Source organism: Vipera berus, assembly GCF_964194415.1.
Source record: "Vipera berus genome assembly, chromosome: 2".
In the NCBI taxonomy this organism is placed as follows: domain Eukaryota; kingdom Metazoa; phylum Chordata; class Lepidosauria; order Squamata; family Viperidae; genus Vipera; species Vipera berus.
In genome coordinates this window covers 97,310,525-97,320,527 of record NC_138203.1, presented here as the reverse complement: position 1 = coordinate 97,320,527, position 10,003 = coordinate 97,310,525, and the positions used below count along the sequence as shown (strand labels likewise).

The 10,003-nt window shown below is 40.1% G+C and overlaps 2 protein-coding genes across 2 annotated transcripts in view; one reads left to right on the top strand and one right to left on the bottom strand.

The window, feature by feature from the left end:
* Positions 1 to 55: 55 nt before the first annotated feature.
* IDUA (alpha-L-iduronidase) overlaps positions 56 to 10,003 on the top strand; it is a gene marked incomplete at its 5' end in the record, with an annotated part of 49,818 nt that continues 39,870 nt past the window's right edge. The window contains 2 exons of the mRNA XM_081320326.1: positions 56 to 198; positions 1,740 to 1,880. Coding sequence (XP_081176452.1) covers positions 56 to 198; positions 1,740 to 1,880 — 284 coding nt within the window. The remainder of the gene's footprint in view (positions 199 to 1,739; positions 1,881 to 10,003) is intronic.
* SLC26A1 (solute carrier family 26 member 1) lies at positions 4,601 to 9,699 on the bottom strand (the record flags this gene model as incomplete). Its single annotated transcript, XM_081317037.1, has 2 exons — positions 4,601 to 6,212; positions 9,094 to 9,699. 2 exons carry the CDS (start codon positions 9,697 to 9,699, stop codon positions 4,710 to 4,712), a joined length of 2,109 nt encoding a protein of 702 aa, XP_081173163.1. The 3' UTR covers positions 4,601 to 4,709.

Sequence of the window (10,003 nt, the reverse complement as noted above, 5' to 3'; positions counted from 1 at the left end):
ATAGGGGTGTCAAGCGCCAGCTAGAAAGGCGGGGGAAATTCAGGTCCTTTGCGCTATGAAGTTGGATAAAACATGGAACTTGGCGGGGTTATTGAGCCTAATCGTAATGAAAACCACTGTGGGGTCTGTTCATATAAACGTGGATCTCTCGCGCCCTATAGGCGAGTTGAGGCATTTTTGGAAAAGCACGGGATATTGGTAAGGAATGACGGGTTGTTTATGCAGTGAGGTCATGAGGTTTGCAGTTTGAAATCAGCAAATTGAAGACAGATTATTTATATATCTGCAGTTAACTTCGCAAAGTCCCAAGTTTTCCCTTTTTTATAGTACAAAAGTAAGATAAAGCAAAGGTAATCAACATAGGCATTCCTCTATCCGATAGATACCAATGACTTTTCAAGATTGGTTTGTGATGTGGTTTTTATATGTGAATTGCCTGTGCTCAAAGTGAGACTTAATACAATTTCCTTTAGCCCTGAAGTTAGGTTGCAATTCCAAAGACGCTTTGGCACATTATAGCAAGAATTATTTCTTTAAGAAAGCATAATTGCATTGTGGAAATATGAGCTATGAATTCAGAAATACCTTCTTCGAAATCTCAAACTATGAACCCCATAGGCAAGCTATGATCTAATGCAACCATCCCTCTTTTTGCAATATACAAATAATATATCCCTAAGAAAGATGGGTGGTTCAGAGATATGAAAAATAAAAATATTGGGCCACCCAATGATAGCAGAAAAGATGAGCAGAAGGTGAAAGGTTGGAAGTTTTCAATCTCTCTCTCTCTCTGAATCCTTTGGGACTCCCCACTGTAGCTCCCTTCAGCCTTGGGGTGCAGCTTGGTAGTTAATGGTGATAAGGAGAGGCCCTCTGTGTTTTCTCCTTCCCCAATCGCAGTGTGTGTATCTTTAATGATATGTGGAGATGACCTTGAGAGATAGGAGGGAGAGCTGCAGACTGGATCATCAGCATGTAAAAGATATCTTAGCCCATAGAAGGGGGGGAATCTTGACCCTTTTAGGACATGTGGACTTCAACTCCCAGAATTCATGAGCCAAGGTTCCCCCACCCCTGTCCTATGGGCTAAGATATTTTTTACACGCTGATGATCCAGTCTGCAGCTCTCCCTCCTATTTTTTTCCCCTGTCATGATCTCTTAAGATTTAAAAGGAACTCATACTGGTTCAGGAATTCTGGGAGTTGGTCCGCAAATCATAAAAGGGCCAAAGTTCCCCACCCCTGCCATAGAAGAAGGGGGGGGCATGGGAAATATTTCAGAAGGGATCTTCCATAGTTTTCTGAAGAGAATAAAAAGGAAAAGAGGGGAGAAAGATCTACAACCAGTTTTCAATGCTGCAGTTGTCACAATGTCCCAGAGTTTCATGACTGTCATTTGTGAATTTCATAGTCAGCTTCCGACAAGCAAAGTCAATGTGGAAGTCAGCAGAAAGTCACATGATGCTGTGCTAAATCAACCTTGAGTGGTTCACTTAACAAATTGGATACAGTCACATGATTATTATTTTTTACTTTATGACTGCCTTGTCCCAGTAGAATTTGCCAGTCCCAGGTGTGGTTGGAAAGTGAGGGCTGTCAATATCTGAGTTCTGCCAGCTGATAAGAAATCTCCATTTAGAAAGCTGTTATATGGACTGTTAAGATATCTGATGTGAGGAATTTTAAGATCTCAAAAGTATTAACTATATTAAATAATATATTTTCCTTATTTTTTTCAGTCCTCCTCTACCACACAGACAAGCAGATTTGTTTAATCTCAGTAAAGACCAAATAATTAATTTGGCTTATATTTCATCTGTGCCACAAAATGGTATTGAACAAATTCGAATCCATTGGCTGCTGGAACTTATTCAAGCTGTGTAAGTTAAATTCTTTACTCCCTTTCATTTGTAGTTTTTTTTTTTAGGTTTGTCTCTAGGTGGTCAAAAAGTTTTTCCTGAATTAAAGAACTGTGTGATTAAGAGACAACTTGGGAACCATTTGTAAGCTATGCTTAGTTTGGATGAAAAACTAGCTTTTCAAAATAATTTCTTATACCAGAAAATGTTTTTTGAAATATGTTATTACAAGAGTTCCCAGCATGCATATTCATAAGGAATCATTTAGCATATTCTAAAACATAACATCTCAGCTTGCATTGGGCCTGGTTGATTACTACAGGGACTACCTAGAAAATGCTTAGGACAGCATTTTTGCTTTAAAGGTGATTTTACGGTTGAATAATTAAGAGGTGTCCTTTGCATGTGAAATCCCTTGATTAGGGTCTTGTATTTTTTTGTATTTTCTTATAAATTTAGAAGATGTCTGTGTAGCCTCTCAGAATAGGGTAGAAAAAGATGATACTTCTGTTGTTTCTGAGAAAAAAAACAGACTGGCATGGCTGCTCTGTGGACACAGTGTGGTTTGTCTTTGATCACAAAGCAATAAATAGTGCAAGCCAGACAGATAAAACATGTCAATTAAGATAGGGGTACATTATTCTTGACTAACCTTCCAATTTCCATCCTCAGAAAGTGAGTAAGCAAGGTTTATATTTGGAGAAATGTGAGTGATGTGAGATGATTACCTGGAAGGTGCTAGATTCATTTCGCTAGATGTATTCAAGCAGAGTTCAAGGAGCGCACGAATGAGGATAGTTTTATTTGGATTTTAGTACTGAGTAGCACAAGGGGTTTGGACTCCGTGGTCCGTATAGCTTCTTTGAGTGTATGTGATTCTTTATGGTACTTTGAATTGGGCCTGCTTCAATGGAAAGTCCAGTCAGAGGAACTTAAATGTGCTCACTGGTATAAGATGTATGTATTTATTTATTTACGTACAAGCCAGATTTATGAACAGCAATTAGTTTTCAGTAGAATTTATATATACTCGCTGCAAGGGGTAGTGAAGAACTATGTACTACCCTCTCTTCTGATGGGCATTGAATCAATAATTATCTTTTTAAAAAAAACATTTGGAGTTCATTTAAAGAAGCAGCTGACTTCCAGTTCAGAATTTTTTCAGACAGTGAGTTAAAATTGCAAGAATATATATCAGAACTGTAATTTGGAACATGTGTGTGTGTGATGGATCTCTGAAGAAACAATAGGAAAGGTTTCCTTAAATTTGTTATTATGCACAATGTTAATTCATCTATTACAGCTTTGGAGAATAGATTGACCCTCCCCCTCTTCTTTATGGCAAACATTTAGATATTGGAACACTTATCATGCCTTCTCCTAGTTCCCAAAAATAAAGTCCAGGTTGTCCTCGACTTACAACCATTCATTTAGTGACCATTCAAAGTTACAACAGCACTGAAAAAACTGACTTACAGCCATTTTTCACACACACAACCCTTTCAGCATCCCCATGATCATGTGATCAAAATTCAGACGCTTGGTAATGGACTCATATTTATGACAGTTGCAGTGTGCTGGGGTCTTTTGCAACCTTTTGACAAGCAAAGTCAATAAGGAAGAGAGATTCATTTAACAGCTGTGTTACTAAACAACTGCAGGGATTCACTCAACAATTGTGTCAAGAAAGGTCATAAAATGGAGTAAAAATTACTTAACTTATCACACTTAGCAACATAAATTTTGGGCTCAGTTCTGGTCTTAAGTCAAGGACTACCTGCAGTTATGGTTTAGGGGAAAAAATACAATTAAGTCTTCTCTGTTATTGATTAAAATGCCCTAGATCAGGGCTGTCAAACTGCCGGCCCACGGGCCAGACGTAACACGAGCAAACCACGCCCACCCCATTGCTGGCAATGGGGAAAAAGTTTCGATACGTTGCGCGACGTCACGTGGCATTGCGAGTTTGACATGTCTGCCCTAGATAGCAAGACGATTTCTGCTACAGCGAAAGGCATCGATTTTGTCTTTAATCACAAAATGCGGTGAGGTGTTTCATGTTGATAGGACATACGTTTAAAATACTGTTTTTGGAGAAGATGCTCTGCAATTTAGCAAGCAGAGAACCTCCGACATAAGGAAGTGAAGCTATTTTCTCTGTGTGGCTTGTCCTTTCCAAACGAGGCTTCTTAACTGCTCTTAAGATAAATCACGAAATAGAGCTTTCATTCATCCTCATGCTGGATAAAACCTTGAAAAGGAAGTTTGAAAAAAAAAGAAGTACAAGACTCCATGAAAAAAAACACCTCATCTTCAGTAAAGAAGACTTAAGAGTACAGTATATCTTGAGGCAGATACACTGCTAATTAATGGTTTAGGGTTACAAAAATGAGTTGCAGCTAGTTAACAAATTCTTCAGCAAACACCACCTTGAACCTTATTTGCTTAAAGAAACACTTGAAATAAGTCACATTTCCTTGAGATTGAAGGTAAGGGCAAACGTTGCTTTTTTCAGCACTGAGGATAGACACTTTTGGTCTCCTTCCTTCAGATGAAGAATAGGATGAGGAACACAGGAGCCCATGGCAGGGTTCAAAACACCATCCAATGATCAGAGTTAGAACAAAACGTATTTTCTTTCTAGTTACATTGAACCATAGACAATGTCTAACTTTATTTGATTAAGATTTCATTTTTGAGGGGGCGGGGTGTTACAGTACTTAACTAAAGGCTTTGGGAATGTGTTCAATATAATCCAATGGGTTTCGAGGAAGAATTCAGTTCAGGCATGTTGTGAAACCACAATCTGTCTATAATGAACACAGAATCTCCAAACTGCCAATTACTGGACTAGACAACAGAGTCGTCACTTGTAATTTCCCTCTCTCTTACAAACTGGACAGCACTTGATATACTATGAAACAGCAATTCGTGCATGTCTTTGTCTGCACTCTTAAAGTAGCCTCCTTTGTCCAGGGAAGCTATCACCGAAGGATTACAACAAGCCAAATGCATGCTGATCTCCAGTTCCTGATAGTCTTTGAAAGTTTCTTTTAATGTGCTCACCCCAGCTGTGTCCAGAAATGGAATGGAAGAGCAGTCGATGATGATTGTATGAAAGTCACCGCCTTCAGCAGCCAAGCATGGTGACATTTCTTTCTGTCCTAGTTTATTGTCCAGATTTTGTTGCCCTTTCCTCCTGGTTTTTTTCCTTTTTGCAACTTCAAGTGCAGGGTTCAACCCTGTCCTGTTGTGGAGGCACTTAAGGAAGAAGTCCTTGTTCGCATAATAAAGTGGTGCTTCAAATCGGAAGATTTTGATCTTCGGAATTGGGAGAAGGTCTTTATACTCTTCATCATCTTCATAGAAGACAGTGTTTCCGATTTGCCCTAACAAGGCAGCATGTGGGCACTGGGTGCGGCCAATAATGCAGAAGACTGAAAAAACAACTCCAACCAACAACCCCATTTCTGTGCTGATCAGAGCAGATGAGAGCATGGTGACACACCAGACCAGCGCGTCTACTTTATCCAGGCGGTAGCGCTGAGGAATATCTTTGAATTTTCTAAGAGCTCCTCTTAGACTCACTATTATGATGCAAGCCAAAACACATTTCTGGAGGTTGTAGAAGAGGGGAGCAAAGAATAGCAGCACAAGCAGTACAACCACTGCACTCACAATGCTGGATACCTGGGTCTGGCACCCGGTGGATGTTTTGACCAGAGTCTTAGCCAGAGCTGCGCTGGTGGCAAAGCAGTGAAAGAAAGCTGGAATGATATTACAGAAGCCAATGGCAAACATTTCCTGATTGGCCTTTACAGTATAGGCATACTTTTTGGCAAACATTTCGGAGAGCGAAACCGTGAAAGCAAAGCCAACAATGGCGAGTGGGAGAGCATCGACAGCAACTCTTTGCATAAGGTGGAAGCGGGGCACTTTAGGCGGTATAAATCCAGTCGGAATTTCACCTGATATGCTGGATGCGTAAACTTCCTTCAGTTTCCCATAATGGGACACCACGGTGGCAATCACAATAACCACCAGCTCTGTGGGAAGAGGGATCCTGAGCTTGTGTTTGTACTTATCCCCCAGTTCCTTTGCGGTGACCAGGACAGCAATGCAGATAGCGCTGGTGATCACATCGCACAGATTTGCTTGAGAAATGTTCCGAAAAATATTAGCCCACGTGATAATCAAGAGCCCATATCCCTGGGCGCGTGGGATTTTTATTCCAATGAGGTATTTAACTTGAGCCGTTAAAATAGTTAACGAAGCACCAGTGGCAAAGCCATCCAACACCGGTTCAGAAAGATACACGGATACAAACCCGAGGTGAAAAATTCCCATCAGAACCTGCAAGAAAAAAACAGATTGGGTTAACGCTGCTTCGGATATTCGGCAGGAAGATGTTTCTATCTTTTGTGGCATTTTAGAATTCGAAAGCATGTAAAAATGCAAGTAGAAAAATAGGGACCACTACAGTGGGAAGGTAACAGCGTTCCGTGCGCCTTTGGTGTCTAGTCATGCCGGCCACATGACCACGGAGATGTCCTCGGACAAGCGCTGGCTCTTCGGCTTTGAAATGGAGATGAGCACCGGCCCCTAGAGTTGGAAACGACTAGCACGCATGTGCGGGGGAACCTTTACCTTTTTTAGAATGTCTTAATTTTCTCCCGGTTTATCTTGGACCAAAGAAGAACACAATTTTGCAGAATAATAATAATATAATTATCCAGTCAATTATTAGTACAATAAGAGTATGCCATTTCAAAAGTCTGTGCATCACATATTTAACATTTTAAAGGAACCCACTCCCCAAATATGGGGCAGGTCTGTCTTTACCATTTAAGAAAATGATGTAAGAAGTTTTGTTGTTGTTGTTAGCTGCGAAGTCGTGTCTGACCCACTGCGACCCCATGAACAATGTTCCTCCAGGCCTTCCTGTCCTTTACCATCTTCTGGAGTCCATTTAAGCTCACGCCTACTGCTTCAGTGACTCCATCCAGCCACCTCATTCTCCGTCGTCCCCTTCTATTGCCCTCAATATTTCCCAGCATTAGGCTCTTCTCCAGTGAGTCCTTCCTTCTCATTAGGTGACCAAAGTATTTGAGCTTCAATTTCAGGATCTGGCCTTCTAAAGAGCAGTCAGGGTTTATCTCTAGGACTGACCGGTTTGATCTCCTTGCAGTCCAAGGGACTCACAGGAGTCTTCTCCAGCACCATAGTTCAAAGGCCTCAATTCTTTGGCGCTCAGTTTTTCTTATGGTCCAACTTTCACTGCCATACATTGCAACTGGGAAGACCATAGCCTTGTCTATACGCACTTTTGTTGGCAGGGTGATGTCTCAGCTTTTTAGTGTGCTGTCTAGATTTGCCATGGCTTTCCTCCCAAGGAGCAAGCGTCTTTTAATTTCTTGGCTACAGTCTCCGTCTGCGGTGATCTTGGAGCCCAGGAAAATAAAATCTGTCACTACCTCCATTTCTTCTCCATCTATTTGCCAGGAATTGAGAGGGCCGGATGCCATGATCTTGGTTTTCTTAATGTTAAGTTTCAAGTAAGAAGTTACTACTGTGCCTAACCCTCTTTCTCCCGTGTTTCTTCAACCTACTTTGCCTCCCAATCTCTTTATGACCTGGCTTGATGTGTCATTGAAAAAGAGTTCTATGTATGCATGAAATTACACAGAACTATCCCTAGGTCCAGATGTTGGGTGTTTTGCTAAGATCGCATTTAGCAAATCTCAGAAGGACCAGAAGGAAGGGGTGGGGCAAAGTGAGAAACTTGCAACCCTATTTCTCAATGTGAGACGTAGCTTTCAGGAGGCCACAAATAAATAGCCTAAAAACGGATTAGTCTGTTTGCAAAACAAGAGATAAGTGTTTTCCCATTCAGAAGAGAAAGGCTTTTAAGAAGGATTTCAAACAGGGCACGTAGGAAAAGGAGGTACAAGAATTTCAGTTTTGATTTCACTACAAATAGCTCTACCTTTGATCTGGTTATTGTTTCATATTACCCTGTTTCTCTTTTTCTGCTTTAAAAATCTACTTATCAGAAATTCCTTGTATCTTTGAGTGCCTGCTTATCTGTTTCCAGCCTAGCAGCTGGGAGAAGCTTTGCATTTCCAAGTGTGGGTTTTAGATAAGTAAAATAATAAGGGAAACAGCCGGTCTCTTTTTTTTTCCTCCTTAGCCTTTAAATTTTATTTAAATAAATAAATTGTATTTATTTCATTAAAGGCTCATTTAATATTCTCTAGGTATTAGACTCAGATAAAATAAAAACAAAGAGACGAAATAATTGCACGACTATAACATAAAGCAGATAAAACAGCAGATTAAAAATAATATTTCTGTGCTTTCTCATGGTCAAGTTCCTATGATGTTTCTTTGTTTTTGTGATGTGGAGTTGGTTGTCTGTTAATTGGATGTTTTAGGTTGGGTTATTGATATATATTTGGTGGCTCAGAGTTGAATTAAATAAACACATGAAATAAATCAGCCAAGTAACTTAATTTGAATCTTCACAGAAAGAGCTGCCATGGCTTTTTTTCTAGAATCCCTTTAATTACAGGCATTCGCTTTATTGCTCTGGTTATTTGCTCTTTATTTGTTTCGCTATGCTTACATCTGCCTTTTTAAATACATTTTATTAAAAGTTGTACAAAGAACATAAACCAATAAAGAGTAAAAAAACAGCAAAGAAACAAGTGCAGGAAAAGAAAATAGAAGTTTCCAATTTCCTTTTCAGCAAATATAATACAGGTGGTCCTTGATTTACAACAATTCATTCAGTGACCGTTCAAAGTTACGACAGCACTGAAAAAAGTGACTTACGACTGTTTTTCACATTTACAACCGTTACATCATCCCAGGGATTATGTGATCAACATTCAGACGCTTGGCAACTGGCTCATATTTAGGACGGTTGGGCAGTGTCCCGGGGTCATGTCGTCACCTTTTGCAACCTTCTGGCAAGCAAAATCAATGGGAAAGCCAGATTCACTTAACAACCATGTTACTAACTTATCTTCGTAAGTCGAGGACTACCTGCGCAAAAGATGCAACATGGTCTTTACTCTGCTTGTTTCTGTTTGACATTGGGTCGCTTTTCATTGTTCTTATGGGGTTTGCCCTTGTCTCTCTAGAAGTATTTGCCTCTTAAGAGGGGGCATATTTTAAGTTTACATTTACAAAATCTAGATGGGTTAAGGAATGGAAGTGAAAAAGACCGTACCTGATAAAATCCAGCCATGAAGGTCAGTGCGGTAGCGACCCCAATGGCATAGCATTCTTTCCCACATTCATGCGCCGTCATTGCCAGGGTAAAATTGTAGACGGTGAAGTTCAAATGGGCCTGGTCACCAACAGCTGGCTGGGGGTCATCATTCAGGTTGAATCCTGCCAGCAGCAATTCTCGGTCCACGACTTGCCCGACCATTAAGCTTAACAGGCTGAAAATGCCCACGGACACGTGTCTGGAGGTGCCCATGAGAAAATAGATGACGTTGGCAAAGAACGAGGTGTAAAGGCTGTATATTGGCTTCAGGCCAGCCAACAGAGAATAGGCTATCGCTTGAGGAACTAAAATGATCCCAATGATCAGTCCCGACATAACATCTCCCCAGATGTATTCTTTGCAGTTGTATTTGGGGAGCCATTGTAACACGGGAAAGAAATCCAGCATGGCCTTTTTCGTCGTTTTCAAGCTGCAGGAACATCTTTTTCTTAGTTGCTCCTTGATAACTGCTGTTTTGCTAACCTTTTCGGGAATCTTTCTTTCCATATAAAACTGGAGAAGAGTTCCGTTTTCTGTCGTGACTGTTTCCATTTCTTGTCTCATTCTGGAGCAGCTTTAATCAATTCCTGTGATTGAAAAAGATTACTGTTTGAAAATGGAGTAATCATTAAAGATACTTGCAATTTTTTTTTATATTGGGACTCAAGCAAACCTGCTGTATTATTTGAATATTTGTTATTATTTTTATTCAGTAGGTATCCTAATCAAACTGACACTGTGTCAGTCAAACCCATTTTTTAAAAAAATGTTAAGTTTACTTTAATAGTTGGAAGCAAGAAAAAAAAGTTGTACTTTGTTTTTGTTTTTTTAATGATGGTCATAACTACATATTACATCATCTGATTTT